General features: G+C 39.1%; 2 protein-coding genes across 2 annotated transcripts in view; both read right to left on the bottom strand.

Annotated features, from left to right (window-relative positions):
* Positions 1-501: 501 nt before the first annotated feature.
* Positions 502-3,661, bottom strand: LOC107702775 (macrophage mannose receptor 1-like). The gene is made up of 6 exons (XM_016505188.1): positions 3,641-3,661; positions 3,409-3,447; positions 2,960-3,316; positions 1,901-2,074; positions 1,034-1,216; positions 502-863 (listed from the first exon to the last, which is right to left on the bottom strand). The coding sequence occupies exons 2-6, from the start codon at positions 3,443-3,445 to the stop codon at positions 502-504; spliced, it is 1,113 nt and encodes a 370-aa protein (XP_016360674.1). The 5' UTR covers positions 3,446-3,447; positions 3,641-3,661.
* An 853-nt stretch (positions 3,662-4,514) lies between these two features.
* Positions 4,515-16,726, bottom strand: part of LOC107702758 (kelch-like protein 33) — a 24,362-nt gene continuing 12,150 nt past the window's right edge. Inside the window, exons 7-8 of the mRNA XM_016505168.1 lie at positions 7,875-8,045; positions 4,515-5,340 (exon numbers count right to left, since the gene is read on the bottom strand). Coding sequence (XP_016360654.1) covers positions 4,815-5,340; positions 7,875-8,045 — 697 coding nt within the window. The 3' untranslated portion in view covers positions 4,515-4,814. The remainder of the gene's footprint in view (positions 5,341-7,874; positions 8,046-16,726) is intronic.

Genomic DNA, 16,726 nt, shown 5'->3' on the forward strand with positions numbered 1-16,726 from the left:
CTTAAAGAATAAACATTACTTCATTTAGCTGAGACACATAATGTTGGTGCTCACTGATTCATATCCAACCATCATTTCTAATCTAAAGACATTGACACATGAAACTCAATATAAGAGAGAGAAGTAGACGCAACAACATACGCAGATCCTTAAAACACAGATAGGAAATTTAATAAACCTCATATTACACTCTTCACTTATATTATTTATATCATGATGAAACAGAAACTAGTATAAATGTATATCTAATTGAGAGTCTATGATGCCCTTTGACCATCACAAAATTCAATGAAGTTAGTAAATGACACACACACACACACACACACACACACACACACACACCATGTTGAGTGAGCAAAACGTCTCTGTATTTTTAACCCTCGGGTGCGACTGCCTGTTGAGACAAAACATTTTCAAATTATTCCTTTACAAAGTGATGAATGAAAATTAAGTTAAAGGGAGTAAACACACAAGCACTTCTTTCTGTGTATCCTTTCACTCTTAATATCTGCTGCAGATGAAGTTGAGTTTGTCGTGTTCAGGACGGCTGATCCAGCGCTGACCTCCTCCAGACTGAACTGCTCCAGATCTCACTGCGTCTTCACAGTCCTCCTCTGATGTGCCGTTCCCTGGAGCCCAGTTCTGATAGCACGCGGTCTCTCCATTCACCCAGAACCAGATGCCCACAGTGCAGGAGTGACGCAAACTCAACCACACCGCCGCAGTAGACGCTCGTTTAACCACGTTCCTCACCTCATGCTGAATCTCTTCTGAATGAACCGAGACCAGATCCACATGATTCTGTCTGCAGTATCTCAGAGCTTCAGACCACGTCAGATTCTCTCTGATCACAATCAGTTTATCTGGAAACCAAACAAAGCACAAGCAGAAACTAGAGAGAGACTGGTCAAAAACAACATGCAGAACAAACACTGTGGATGAATTTGTCATGTCAGACATGTAGCGTCAACTTTAAGAGATCTGGAGGTGATGATGGAGTGTGTGTGTGTGTGTTTTGTGAAGATCTACTCACCTTCATGACACACGAAAGGATATGGTTTGGTGCAAGAGACATCAAACCATTTTCCCTGAGCATTAACAGCTGCACAGTTTTCACCACGTCCATTATTATCAGGTTCACCAGACTTCCAGTATCTGAATGAGGAGTCACTCTGATCTGACCACTGCCATGAGTCTCTGAACAAACCGATCCAGACTTGTAATTCAAACAAATGACTACCATTAATTAATTTTTCAACTTGTTCACTCTCGTTCTGGTTCCTCACACTGACCAGATCAGTGTGATTCTGTCTGCAGTAACTCTGAGCATCTCTCCATTGCATTTGCTGATTCCCAAGGACAAATGCTGTGTTCGCTTTAAGAAAAAACAAATGGACAAAGTTTCATGAATCAGTTTGTTCATTATTCTTATATGGTTTGGATGTGAACAGGAGCAGCAGTGGAAACATCAGAAACATGGCATCAAAAGACTTGAGCTGCTTCTACAGCTGGTGATATATTGAATATTTACAATACATTCAGGATTAAGTCAAGTCTGCTTTATTGCAGACTTGACTTAAGTTAAAGATATGACGTGAAGTAACATTTGTGACACTGTGATGAATTTAAAGTGCTTTCTATTTGTCCATTTTGTTTCGTTGCATGTCTCTATGGAATACTTGATTCAGACACAAAGAGCAACATGAGAGAAACATCGAACAGAGGAAAATGTTACACTCCAGCTAAATATGTTAGTTAACTAGTCCATAGAAATGTTTACTTGGACTGTAGAGTGGTAATTTGTGAATTATTATAGTTGCAGTGATGATGACCATCTTCATGGTCAATTGTTTTATGTTTTAATGGGACCACTGCCATGAGTCTCTGACTCTGAACAGACCGATCCAGACTTGTGATAAGGTTTCAGATAACTGTCTATCACTGATGATCTTCTGCACCTGTTGATTCTCATTCTGGCTTCTCACACTGACCAGATCAGTGTGATTCTGTCTGCAGTAACTCTGAGCGTCTGTCCAGTTCATCATCTGATTGACAAAGATTAGTCCTGTGTTTGCTTTAAGAAAAACAAAAAAAAAGAGAGAAGATTCATGAATCCGTTTGTTAATTATTCTTATGCTGCTTTATGGTTTGGATCTGAACAGGAGCAGCGGTGGAAACATCAGAAACAAGTCATTCAACTTGAGCTGCTTCTACAGCTAGTGATATATTGAATATCCAGAATATATTCAGGATTATTTTAAAGATGTAACACATTTAACATGAAGTAACATCTGGGAACATCATGCTTATTAGAAAGCTCTTTCTGTTTGTCCATTATGTTTCCTTATATGTCTCTCTAGAACACTGGATTCAGACACAAAGAGTCGGATGAGAGAATTGTCAGTTAAAATGTTGACTAGTCCCAGAAACATTTACCTGAACAGTAGATTAGTCATTTAGAAATCAATACAGTTGATATTCTATTGTTTTATGTTTTAATGGACTAGACTTAATCAACAAGCAAAAATTAATGTTTGTGTTGATATACTGAAGGCTGAAAACATCAAGCTGTATCACCTCTAATCTCTGCTGTAAAGTAAGTATTATAATTATTATCAAATAATTATTATGATTATTAACAACTAGATCCATACAAGTCTCTCTTTTTCTCTGATTTTTTTTTTTTATTTAGCCTCTTCAATTTGCAGGTTCTTATTGTGACAATTTACCCTTGTGTTAGAAACAAACAAACCAATAAATAAATAAATAAAAATACTAATGATTGAAATAAAGTATTTTTTTTCCTGGAAAATATTGTGTCTATACAGAAACTGTATCAAAACTGAAAGTGTGACATATATACACAGTCTGTTCTATATTCACAATAAAATTAAAATGTAATATTTAAATGTACATCTATAAATTAACGGTTGTTGTGATTTTAAATAGCGGCACTCACTGTTGTTGCAGATGAAATATCGATTATCATTACATGGCAAATCATGCCATTCTCTATTCAGCATCATAGCACAATCATCTCTGCCTTCTGGTTGTTTATCTCCCCAGTTCAGATAGAGCACAGGTTCACCTGAAGGCCACTGCCATTCATCACGACCCGTCTTCTGCAGCCCGATCCAGACATCTTCAACACCTTCATCATTCACACTCTTCTTCAGCTCGTTCATGTCGTTCATGTTGTCAACGGTGGCCAGATCTGTGTAATTCTCTCTGCAGTATCTCTGAGCTTCAGTCCAGGTCTTCCTCTCATTTATAAAGTGATACTGACGCTGAACACATTCAGATACGGAGCAGAGAGCTGTGAAAGAGAGGCTTTGCTTTAGTGATCTTCATAACAGGATCAAACCTAATGAAACTAGAAACCATAAATAAAACCACAAACACACTCACCAATGAGAAGAAGAATGAAATCTAGAGTTTGGTCCATTTCTGAAGAGAAAAGATATAGAAAAACTCAGATGTTAAATATTCACTGATTCATTTTGGTGTAAAACATGATTTCAGTGACAATTAAAACTACATCTTAACAGGAACATAAATTCACTGTACACAATTATTAAGACAATATTAATATCTCAAAGTGTAATTCTAGTTAAATATTGAGCATACAAGTTATTCTTACTTTAGAGGTCGTGTGTTTCTGTCCTGAGTCTGATGTTTCTCTCTGCAGCTTCAGACTGTGTGATTATTATATCTGCTCTCATTCAGCATCACATCATTTGTTTATTAGGCTACTCTAAACAAATGTGTCTTCCTCATTCACGTTTTTCTTTTTTGTCTTTTATGTGTAATTCTCTGGAAGTGTGTTAATTTGAATGTGGAGAGTCTGTCTTTGCTGTAATGAAGTATTGTGTTTCCACTGCGGCTTCACGGGAGAAATCCATCTCAACATTTGCATTTTTGTTTTCCATTTTCTTTCAGCTTTGATACTGTCAGTGACCAACAGCATGTTTCTGCATCCCAAACTAAACAATATTTTCACAAACTTTGAACATATTCTGTATCACCATTAGTATCTGTTGTGTCATGAGTGCTATGCACACAATGTAATGACACATGCAAATAAAAGACAACAACAACACACAACTCTTAATTTATGGAAATCATAGGCACAGACAACTCCACATTATATTTCACTTGTGTGCAGGTGCACTGTTGCTCTCTTCATATAATTTCAACTTATATAAGAGTAAATTCCATTCGCTGGTGTTACAAATCATGCTTGCATTTGATTTAAATGCTACTTTAACCACTTTCTCTCGTTTACCTTATTCTCTTTAATATTTTTCTCTCGTTTTTTTTTTTCTCCATTGATTAACATGCATATGAGGACATCCAGGCCTGCAATGACTGACTAGACAAGGGGTCAAACCAGATAAAAACGTTCCTATTTAATACTAAAATTCACGTTCACATACATAATATAGCACAAAAAAAAAATCAGCTACATAATATAGCACAAAATGTATTTACACAAGAGCAGGAAACTATTTAAAGCATCTCTGATACAGTTGCATTTACATTAGCCAATCAGTGGTGACATGATGTAATTTTCCTGCAGCTCTAGTCAGTTTTTTTTTTTTTTGCCTAGTCCTACTTGCCTCATAATTATTAATTGTTATAGGATGTTTGTTCAATAGACAGCTGTTGGTAAGTGCGCACAATCAGCTGTTAACATTTATCATTTTGTTCACCCTGACAAATTTTTGGGTAAGTGTCAGAACAATCCCCGAAAGTCATTGTAATATTAGAATACACTAATAAATATTCATAAAAATGACATTTCAACCGCTCGTTCAGTTCTTCGGACTGCCAGGCAGCTGTAAAGCGCATGCAGCGAGATCTGCGTAAGGTCGTGGCATTGCTCCCAGTTTGTCCCAGCACTTTGCCTGTGGATCATAACGGTGCACCCATGGTGTATCACGGGCAGAATCGGCCGAAGACCCTCCAAAAATATACAGCTGACCGTCAAGAGCGGCCGCCGCGGGTGAGAGGTGCGGTCGGGGCAGCATGGGGAAAGACGTCCAGGAGTCATGAACGGGATCGTACGACTCACACTGCAGCTGGTCTCCAAACCCCGCCCACACTGGCTGCAACCCCCCGGCCACGACCAATCGCTGTCCCGAAACCAGCATCACGTGACCTGCCCGTCCCGCTCCTGCTGTCATGGGTGATCGTTCTGAGCAGCCGTGCACGGGGTCGTAGATCCACAAACACGGACAGCAGCGCAGACGAGAGTCGCAACCACCAGACACAAACATCTCTCCGTTCAACACGGCAGCGGCGTGACCGCAGAGAGCAGCGTCCAGAGGATGACACAGCCTGTGATAGCAGCAGGAGGAAAAGACACATTTATATTTAATGGACATGACTTGAACTGCTTAGTTTGTTGTTAGAATGACAAAACGTTTCATTAAAAGATTAAAAGTTACAAAATGCATGTTATTTTCAAATTCGAGAACTTCTTCAGAGAACTCTTCAAACTTCTCAGGGGAGCCAAATTACCTCAGTGTCAGAGTACAAATATCTTGGTATTATTATTGACAACAAGCTACGTTTTGTTTCACATATTTGAGAAAAAATAAATAAAGAAAGAAGTTGGGGTTTACTTTAGAAATACGTCATGTTTTTCATTCAATGTGAGGAAAAAACATTACGTTACGTGTCCGTTACGTTTTGACCGGTTCTCGATTACGGGGATGTAGTTTATCAGCATGCCCCTTCTCTCCTCCTTGGATGCTTTGTACCATGGTGCTCTGAGATTTATAACTGATTGTACAGTAAATTTTTAACTCATCATTGTGAATTATATAAAAGAGTTGCATGGCCTTCTTTGAGTGTTCGGTGAAAAATGCATTGTCATCTGTTGAGATATTATAAGGCAATTTTGGGTCATTTGCCATTTTATCTCTGTTGTGTCATACAAAGGACTTCATTTGGAAATTATTCATTATATCTCAATCAAATTATAATCTTTGTGTGCCCGTGTCAGAACTGAACTCGGTAAAACGACTTTTAAATATGCCACCACTTCAGATTGGAATCTTCTCCAAAAGGAGTCTTATAATTATTTTAAGTCTTTAACTTAGAGAGCAACTTAATGGTGTGTAATTGTTTTTAACTGGTTATATGTTGGTTTTGTAATGTATGTTGTAACTGTGTTGTTCATTTGTATATGCAAACTCGGCTGCCTATCTTGGCCAGGACACTCCTGGAAAAGAGATTTTAATCTCAGGGGCCATTTACACAACATTTTCAGTGAGAAACGAGAAACTTTTTATGCGTTTTGCCTGTTCGTTTACATGACAATGGACTGAAAACGCATAATTTTGAAAACGGGTTTCAAAGTGCAAGTTTTTGAAAACGCCACCGTTATCATTTCCGTGTAAACACCCAATATGGGAATCTTTGAAAACGGTGATATCATGCTTGTGCGTAGTACGTGTTAGGTATGTAGACATGCGCAGTACGTGTCGATTTTAAAGGCAAGAGCGAACAAACATACACAACAATGGCTGAGTACATGGTAGTGAGTTTGCTAACGCTTCTTCAGCAAAGTGTACTGTTTTACTAACAAGGTGACATCGCCATCTACTGGCCTGGCATACGTAATACAGCGTTTTTGGTATTTGATATGTGTAAACGTGAATCGTTTTGAAACCGTTGTCGTGTATATGTGAAACTTTTTTAAAAATGCAAGGGAAAAACTTTTCCGGTTTTCACTACATTTTTTAGGATAGTCTTCCTCACTTGTCAGAATGAGCCAGTAAAATCAAAGAAGACGGACTTTACTTTTCACAGAAGCCGAGCGTGAATTCCAGCGCCACACTCTTAACAGTGAAAGAGGTAATAGGTAATTCACCCATGCTGAAGGTAAGATAGTGAAACAACGTTGCAATTTCAACGGTGAAATAACGTCACAATATCAACGTTGATTCAGTTTGCAAAACCAAAACCTGATTCAACTTTGATTCAACCATGGTACCTGATGTTGATTCAACGTTGAAATGCCGGCTGGGTATATTTAATGTGATATTGTTGTGGAATTATACCATTTTGAATGAAAAATATAGGTTACCATTTACGTGATTCATAATGTGAGAGACCCAACATAATGAAGCCGTTTTTGACATGATTAAGAGTGTGAATATTTCAAAATAAAAAAACATTTTTAATTTCCTTTCATCTATTTATTAAATCTAATTAAATTATTTATTTCCTTTAAATAAAAAGGTCCATTATGTTGGTCAAAAAGTGCTTTGTTCCCCTCCAAATTTCAAGCACGTTTATCGCTTTGTGATTCTCTACACTTGTGGTTCCTCTGCTAGAAAACCTGTGTGAACTTGAGGAGAAGAGACAAATGGCCGGAAGTTACCAAATCACCAGCTGATGAACACATTGAAACTTCAAACATTATGAAGAATTGTAAGGTCAAGAGAAAATATCCTGCAGTATTTGAACTTGCAGATACATGTGCATTGATGTTTTGTTGTGTATACCAGGGGTTTTCAACCCTATTCCCGAAGCCCCCACCAACAATGCACATTTTGTCAAACACACTTGATTCAGGTCATCAGCCCATTAGTAGAGACTCCAAGACCTGAAAACTGGTGTGAAAGAGAACGGAGACATTCAAAAACTGCAGTGTTAGGGGCATCCAGGAACATGGTTGAAAAGCACTGATTCATTCTATCAAATTCATGCATCTATAACTACCAAAATACTATTTTGATCCCTCATATGGAAAACATACAAGCTTCTTTATATTCAACGAAACACCTGTATTTTATCTGTAATGGTATACTCTGTGAGCATGTGAAAATACTTTGTAGTGAACAGAAATAGACTGTCTTTACCTCCAGGTGTTGTCCTCAGGTGTGTAACACTCCACTGAGTCCAGACAGTTCATGTCATCACAGTTTCCTCCCAGGACAAACACCTTCCCTCTGTGACACACAGCGGCGAAGTAATCCCTGGGTCTGGACATGTCAGGAAGACGTTCCCATCTGCCCTGAGCAGGATCAAATCTGCACAAGGACACACAGACTAGATGATTTCTGCTTCTCTCGATTAAGCAATCATCTGCGATATTTGCCCACAGGTTATTTATATGGAAATCATTTCATATTCATTTGACATTTGCCTTATCTTGCATTGGCAACAAGCTTTGGTGCTTCTGACCATCAGATGTCAAGATTTTAAATCCCCCCCAGTCAAAACTTTTCTCTTAAATGGATACATTTTCTGCACGGTGTTTTACTTAGTATTCCCATTCTGGCAACCATATGCTTGCGCTCTCTCTGTTCTAAGGGACAAAAAATTGCAAATGATCAAAAAAAAATGGCAAAGAGATATGTTGGAGTTTAGATCTTCACTACAATATTTCGCTCAAATGAAATTGTAGTACAGTCGATCTGTTTTCTTTTTAGGCATTTGTTTGCTATGCTACAATCTGCCAGCAAACCTCAGTTATAAACGATGGTGATAAATTAAAACTTTAATCTGGACTGTTTGCAATTGTGATTTCTGAATAGCATCTTTCTTGTTATAATAGAAAAATGTTAACATAACTGTATTACAAATTTGAGTGGTTTAACTTTTGAGAGAAGTTTTTGTACCAGTCTTCATAATACAGCAATTCAATTACCACAATCTTTACGATAAATCAAGTAGCTAGAATGAGGTAAAATCAACTATGCAAGCTGAGATTTTCTGAATTTGTACTTTTCTGAAAGTTTATATTATAATATAAGATTGTAATATTTGAGCAAAATAATGACCAGTTTAAGCATTATCGTTGTCACGATGTGCCTACGGTAAGGAGCGAGGAACGAGGAGAACGCAGGAGAATCTTAATCAAACAGTCTTTATTGACATCTAGGGAGATACATTTAGGACACGGGATTGACGTTCGAGACAGCACCTGGAACCAAATTAACAAAATCAACATGGGAAAACTGGGACATGGAACACGTGGGGAACAAAACACAGGACACAGGACTGACATTACTCCCCCCTCCCCGGAGGCCCCTCAGGACTGGCTTATACTTGACGGCAGGCCTCCAGAGTGGCACCCATTTCGGGCGCCATGGCGGAACAGGCAGACTGGGAAGCCATGGTGGAGCAGGGAACTCAGGGGGCCATGGCGGAGCAGACAGTTCAGGAGGCCATGGCGGAACAGGGAGCTCGGGGAGCCTGTCCTCGCCACTCGGCCCGGCCTCCACGGATGGACCCCTACTACCAACCCCCTTCCAACAAAAAAAATCCTTGGGGAGAAGGTTGTTTCAGAGGCCCTCCATAGCCCTTACTCAGGAACTGTGGCCCTTCCTGGGCATGACTTGGGGAATGGAGCCCTCCTTGGGCTGGACGTGGGAACTAGAGCCCTCCTAGGGCTGAACGTGGGAACCGGAACCCTCTCTGGGTTAAACTCGGGGACTGGAACCCTCTCTGGGCCAAACTCGGGGACAGGAGCCCTCTCACAGTCCTAGACGGCCACCGGGACAAGACCAAAGGAAACAGATGAGTCCTCTGCAAAATGTGAATTTGCTGCAACCTTGAATTTAACTGCTGATTTCGTCTGGCCAGAGAACTGGCCGCCCGACTGAGACTGGTTTCTCCCAAGGTTTTTTCTCCATTCTGTCACCGATGTAGTTTTGGTTCCTTGCCGCTGTCGCCTCTGGCTTGCTTAGTTGGGGAGACTTAATTTCCAGCGATATCATCGACTTGATTGCACAGATACTATTTAAACTGAACTGAGCTGGATGATGACATCACTGAAAAAGCACTATATAAATAAAGGTGACTTGACTTGACTTGACTTGACTCTGGGATAAACTCGAGGACCGGAGCCCTCTCTGGGCTAAACGCGTGGACTGGAACCCTCTCTGGGCCAAACTCGGGGATTGGAAAACTCTCGGGGCTAAACTCGGGGACTGGAACCTAAAGGTGGAAAGTAACTAATTACAAATACTTTCGTTACAGTACTTGAGTAAATTTTTACATTTTAGATGCATTTTAAATAACTTTTTCTGTGTGCGTGCTTTGGATGTGTGAGCACATGGGTGAAGAAACAAGATAGTCTATGTATGACCGGACGATTTATTCATATCCAAAATGAAACGATGTGAACATCACGGAGCGCTAAAACACTCTCATGCAGTGCATGTTTCATTCATATTCGAAGCCGGAGGGCGCTCTCGCGCAGAAAGTCCACAACGGCCCAGTAGAAGTTATATAATAACTTATGATGTGCAGCAAATCCCTAATATGGATAATAACTTATGACGTTCAGGAAATCTCTAATATGGACAAAGGCGTCCAGCTATGGCTGTAGCTAAAAAAAGGTAATTTTAGGTCCTTTCCATTTAATGCAGTGCTAATTGACATAACATTTATTACAATAAAGAAACTATTCTGCCTTTTGATGTGTTGAAAAAATATTATAAAATATAGATGATTGGTTATCGTCCAGCAGTGTATTTGATTTCTTAGCCAATTAAAAGACGTAAGAAAAAAGAAAAATGTCAATTAGACAAAAGTCAAAAGTTGTTCTTTTTTTTATTTTTACATTTCTGTCCCCCTCATTTCTGAAATGATGGCTATATGTGTGCAGTACAGAAAACAGTACATGAGTCTTATTGTGCTTGAATGGTTTAAAGTCATATTAAACTGCACACAAAGGAATCGATAAGAGGAATCAAAATTTTAATTTTATAACAACTAGATGATCCCTGACCTTAAAAGCACCCTATTCCAGAATTGGAATAGATTTTGGATTCCCAAGCCTAGGTATGGGTTAATCATTTTAAATAAAATGCTCTTTTTTTTGTCCTACCGAAAATGTGCCTGGAGTCCACCTTTGTTATTATAACAAACTACACTTTCAATGTGATTTTAAACCATTCAAGTCAAGAAGACTCACGGGCTGTTTTCTCTGATGCACACATCCTTGTGTAAGTGTTCTTTAGCCTGTTGATTTTCATTCAGAGTATTCCGTTAACTATTAAATATTTTGCAATAAGATGATATCTAAGATTTATTTATTTATTTTTACCTTATTGGAATCGAAATTAGGAATTGACAAGAATTAGAATCATTCAAATTCAAACTATGCCCAACCGTACCCATACCCCACATTATTTTTTACTGGCACCTTTCTGTTCACACTGTTTAAGACCCTTTCTTTTCTTTTAAACCTTCACTTACCCTTCTTTGCTTTTGCCCTTCTTAAAAAAAAAATACATAAAATTATACGTGAATGTACTTTTCAAAATTAGTTATAAAACAGTTGCTCCTGGCAACAGGGAAAGGTAGTATGTTTGCTTAACATAGCGTCAAACATGACAATTAATGAGACTAATATCATGTTTTGCTCCAAAATCCCTATATAACATCAGTCGTGTCTGAAACAGTTAGCTTCTGTGGTTCCATGTTGCTTCTTATCACAGTGAAACAGATAATATTCTTTATAAAAATATTTACTGTGATACAAGCTGTCAATTAGCATTGCATTTGTGTTTATTGTCTTCCACGTTTCATCAGTCAAAGCATCTCTATCTGCATGTTATTCAGCTGTAGAATACTAAAGTACTTTGTAACGCAGTAACGTGAGTAGTTTTTTTTTTTAGCAAACTACTTTTTTACTCTTACATGAGTCATATTATTTTTCAATACTTTTACTTGTACTCAAATAAATTATTCCTTAAAAAGCAATACATTTACTTAAGTACAATTTCTTAGTACTCTTTCCACCACTACTGGAACCCTCTCGGGGCTAAACTCGGGGACTGGAACCCTCTCTGGTCTAAACTCGGGGACTGGAACCCTCTCGGGGCTAAACTCGGGGACTGGAACCCTCTCGGGGCTAAACTCGGGGACTGGAACCCTCTCGGGGCTAAACTCGGGGACTGGAACCCTCTCGGGGCTAAACTCGGGGACTGGAACCCTCTCGGGGCTAAACTCGGGGACTGGAACCCTCTCGGGGCTAAACTCGGGGACTGGAACCCTCTCGGGGCTAAACTCGGGGACTGGAACCCTCTCGGGGCTAAACTCGGGGACTGGAACCCTCTCGGGGCTAAACTCGGGGACTGGAACCCTCTCGGGGCTAAACTCGGGGACTGGAACCCTCTCGGGGCTAAACTCGGGGACTGGAACCCTCTCTGGTCTAAACTCGAGGACTGGAACCCTCTCTGGGCTAAACTCGGGGACTGGAGCCCTCTCTTGGCTAAACTCGGGGACTGGAGCCCTCTTTGGGCTAAACTCGGGGACTGGAGCTGTCTCTGGGCCAAACTCGGGCACCGGGACCCTCTCTAGGCTAAACTCGGGGACTGGAGCCTCTCTGGGCTAAACTCGGGGATAGGAGCCCTCTGTGGGCTAAACTCAGGAACAGGAGCCCTCTGTGGGCTTAACTCAGGAACAGGAGCCCTCCTTGGACTAAACTCGGGGGCTAGAACCAAGGTTATTATAGTTTAGAATTTTTAAATTCGTTTTTATTTTAATATCGTTTTCAAATTTGCTATACAATTCAGTTTAGTTTTTATTAGTTTCATTAATATTGTTGTTAGTTTTAGTTTAGTTTTTATTTTGTGAACACATTTTTATTTAGTTTTTATATAGTTTAGTTTCAGTTTTCGTTTCCGTTTTAATTAAAGGTTAGCAGAATTAACAGATCACTTCCAGAGCGCAGGCCAAAGAAAGACTTAGGCATAATTTAGCCTTAGTGGCTAATTGTTTAACAAACAAGCCCAAGTATGCATGTACTGCATCCAGTCAGTCATCAGAACGTTACTACACACACACACACACACACACTGCAGAGGCGCTGGTGCTGATGTAAACGTCGACAGCCGCACTTATCACGAGGGCTCAGCAGACATGTTATGATTCATGAGTGACAAGTTTTTAGCGTGATAAGTTATAACGTATCTGATTTTGAATGTAGTGACTATATTCAAGTAATCACAATGCCTAAATATAAGTTAAAGAGTGGGAGAGCGACTCAACTCTCAAAACGTGAATTATTGTGGAGTGAGATGACACGAAGGCTCTATCACTGCAACTCCGAAATCAGAGCACATTTGAATTAGGCATAATTAATCAAAACCGAAACTAATTATGTCGGTTTATACGATCCTGTCTTTTATCTTTTAAACGGTCCAGATTGATAAATCCTTGAATACTGGTAGACTTGGTTTTGACTGCAAATTTCTGTATTATGTTCTACAATATGAACTAAACAAGAGGCTTCCTCTAGTTCTGTGTAAAATTATAGAGCGGCACGAAGGTAAGCGCATTATTGTTGTTATTTTTTTTTTTAATTGCCGGATTATAATTCAGTAGGCCTAAGTATCAGTTTTGACTGTCATGGTGTGTGCATGAACTAGTGTGAAATACCTGCTAATTACGTTGCTTTTTCCAATCACTTATATTGGGCACTTTTTGCATTTAAATTGGATTATTCTGACTGCTGACATTGAAAACGATGCATTTCTTGATTTGCCGCTTTGACAGTGTCAGCTTGCATATTTTATTCATGTTCGCTAGCCTAATTCTCTTTAATGTAGGCTATTTGCCCCGATTCAATCCGTTTACCTGGGAAATTTATCTTACTTTATATTTATATTATTTTGTCATCATTCTTTTGTTTTAAGGAGTTAAAATGGCCCTTATCAACCTTGATTTACATATTCCATCATATTATTTTCAGTTAAAGTTTTGGGCGGGGTTTTGTGAGCTTTTGGCCTGGAAATCGTCCATCTAATTTGGCAACACTGGTTTTGAATCAGCATCATTATCATTTCAGTATTTTAGTGAATGTGAGCTATGCTCTGATTTTAAATCATAATTTTGTCAGCTCCTGAAATGGGTCATACTGTTGATATTACCAGAGCACACAGCAGTATAAGTAAATAGAAAACTCGGTTGATAGAATTATTGCATGGATGGAGCAAGAACAATGTGTCTAAAATACATGCACACAGTTCAGTTGAATGGTAAAAATCGCTCTCTTTAACTGTGTAGTTAAACTAAATGTACGAAGCTAAAATAACCTCAACATTAACAACAACATTGAAATAAGAGCGCATGCATTTTTACGTGCATCTGGCTGAAAGATCAAAGATGATTTATATTAACTAGATAGTCTACGTATGACCGGACGATTTATTCATATCCAAAATGAGACGATGTGAACATGTAGTGCATGTTTCATTTATACTCGAAGCCGGAGTGCGCTCTGGTACAGAAAGTCCAAAATGGCCTAGTAGAAGTAATATATAATAACTTATGACGTGCAGGAAATCCCTAATATGGACAAAGGCATCCAGCTATGGCTGTAGCAAAAAAAAGGTAATTTCAGGTAATTTCCAGGTAATAAATATAGTATATGAATAATGCAGTGCTAATTGACATAACATTTATTACAATATAGAACCAATTCTGCTTTATTATGTGTTTGTATAAGCCAATCCTAAAATTGTCATTAGGAAAACACAGAAAAACAGAAAAAAATATAGAATACAAATGATTGGTTATCGTCCAGCAGTGTATTTGATTTCTTAGCCAATTAAAAGACGTAAGAAAAATAAAGCTTGTCAATTAGACAAAAGTCAAAAGTTGTTCTTTTTTTTATTTTTACATTTCTGTCCCCCTCATTTCTGAAATGATGGCTACGCCCCTATGTGTGCAGTACAGAAAACAGAGCATGAGGCTGCTTGTGCCTGAATGGTTTAAAGTCATATTAAAATGCGCACAAAGGAATCGATAAGAGGAATCGAAATTTTAATTTTATAACAAGTAGACGATTCCTGACCATAAGCAACCTATTCCAGAATTGGAATAGATTTTGGATTCCCAAGCCTAGGTATGGGTTAACATTTTCCTACCGAAAATGTGCCCGGAGTCCACCTTTGTTATTATAACAAACTACACTTTCAATGTGATTTTAAACCATTCAAGTCAAGAAGACTCACGGGCTGTTTTCTCTGATGCACACATCCTTGTGTAAGTGTTCTTTAGCCTGTTGATTTTCATTCAGAGTATTCCGTTAACTATTAAATATTTTGCAATAAGATGATATCTAAGATTTATTTATTTATTTTTACCTTATTGGAATCGAAATTAGGAATTGACAAGAATTAGAATCATTCAAATTCAAACTATGCCCAACCGTACCCATACCCCACATTATTTTTTACTGGCACCTTTCTGTTCACACTGTTTAAGACCCTTTCTTTTCTTTTAAACCTTCACTTACCCTTCTTTGCTTTTGCCCTTCTTAAAAACAACCACATAATCTTATAAGTGAATGTACTTTTCAAAATTAGTTATAAAACAGTTGCTCCTGGCAACAGGGAAAGGTAGTATGTTTGCTTAACATAGCGTCAAACATGACAATTAATGAGACTAATATCATGTTTTGCTCCAAAATCCCTATATAACATCAGTCGTGTCTGAAACAGTTAGCTTCTGTGGTTCCATGTTGCTTCTTATCACAGTGAAACAGATAATATTCTTTATAAAAATATTTACTGTGATACAAGCTGTCAATTAGCATTGCATTTGTGTTTATTGTCTTCCACGTTTCATCAGTCAAAGCATCTCTATCTGCATGTTATTCAGCTGTAGAATACTAAAGTACTTTGTAACGCAGTAACGTGAGTAGTTTTTTTTTTTAGCAAACTACTTTTTTACTCTTACATGAGTCATATTATTTTTCAATACTTTTACTTGTACTCAAATAAATTATTCCTTAAAAAGCAATACATTTACTTAAGTACAATTTCTTAGTACTCTTTCCACCACTACTGGAACCCTCTCGGGGCTAAACTCGGGGACTGGAACCCTCTCTGGTCTAAACTCGGGGACTGGAACCCTCTCGGGGCTAAACTCGGGGACTGGAACCCTCTCGGGGCTAAACTCGGGGACTGGAACCCTCTCGGGGCTAAACTCGGGGACTGGAACCCTCTCGGGGCTAAACTCGGGGACTGGAACCCTCTCGGGGCTAAACTCGGGGACTGGAACCCTCTCGGGGCTAAACTCGGGGACTGGAACCCTCTCTGGGCTAAACTCGGGGACTGGAGCCCTCTCTTGGCTACACTCGGGGACTGGAGCCCTCTTTGGGCTAAACTCGGGGACTGGAACCCTCTCGGGGCTAAACTCGGGGACTGGAACCCTCTCTGGGCTAAACTCGGGGACTGGAGCCCTCTCTTGGCTACACTCGGGGACTGGAGCCCTCTTTGGGCTAAACTCGGGGACTGGAGCTGTCTCTGGGCCAAACTCGGGCACCGGGACCCTCTCTAGGCTAAACTCGGGGACTGGAGCCTCTCTGGGCTAAACTCGGGGATAGGAGCCCTCTGTGGGCTAAACTCAGGAACAGGAGCCCTCTGTGGGCTTAACTCAGGAACAGGAGCCCTCCTTGGACTAAACTCGGGGGCTAGAACCAAGGTTATTATAGTTTAGAATTTTTAAATTCGTTTTTATTTTAATATCGTTTTCAAATTTGCTATACAATTCAGTTTAGTTTTTATTAGTTTCATTAATATTGTTGTTAGTTTTAGTTTAGTTTTTATTTTGTGAACACATTTTTATTTAGTTTTTATATAGTTTAGTTTCAGTTTTCGTTTCCGTTTTAATTAAAGGTTAGCAGAATTAACAGATCACTTCCAGAGCGCAGGCCAAAGAAAGACTTAGGCATAATTTAGCCTTAGTG

This window comes from Sinocyclocheilus anshuiensis, unplaced genomic scaffold, assembly GCF_001515605.1.
Source record: "Sinocyclocheilus anshuiensis isolate Anshui unplaced genomic scaffold, SAMN03320099.WGS_v1.1 scaffold919, whole genome shotgun sequence".
NCBI lineage: Eukaryota > Metazoa > Chordata > Actinopteri > Cypriniformes > Cyprinidae > Sinocyclocheilus > Sinocyclocheilus anshuiensis.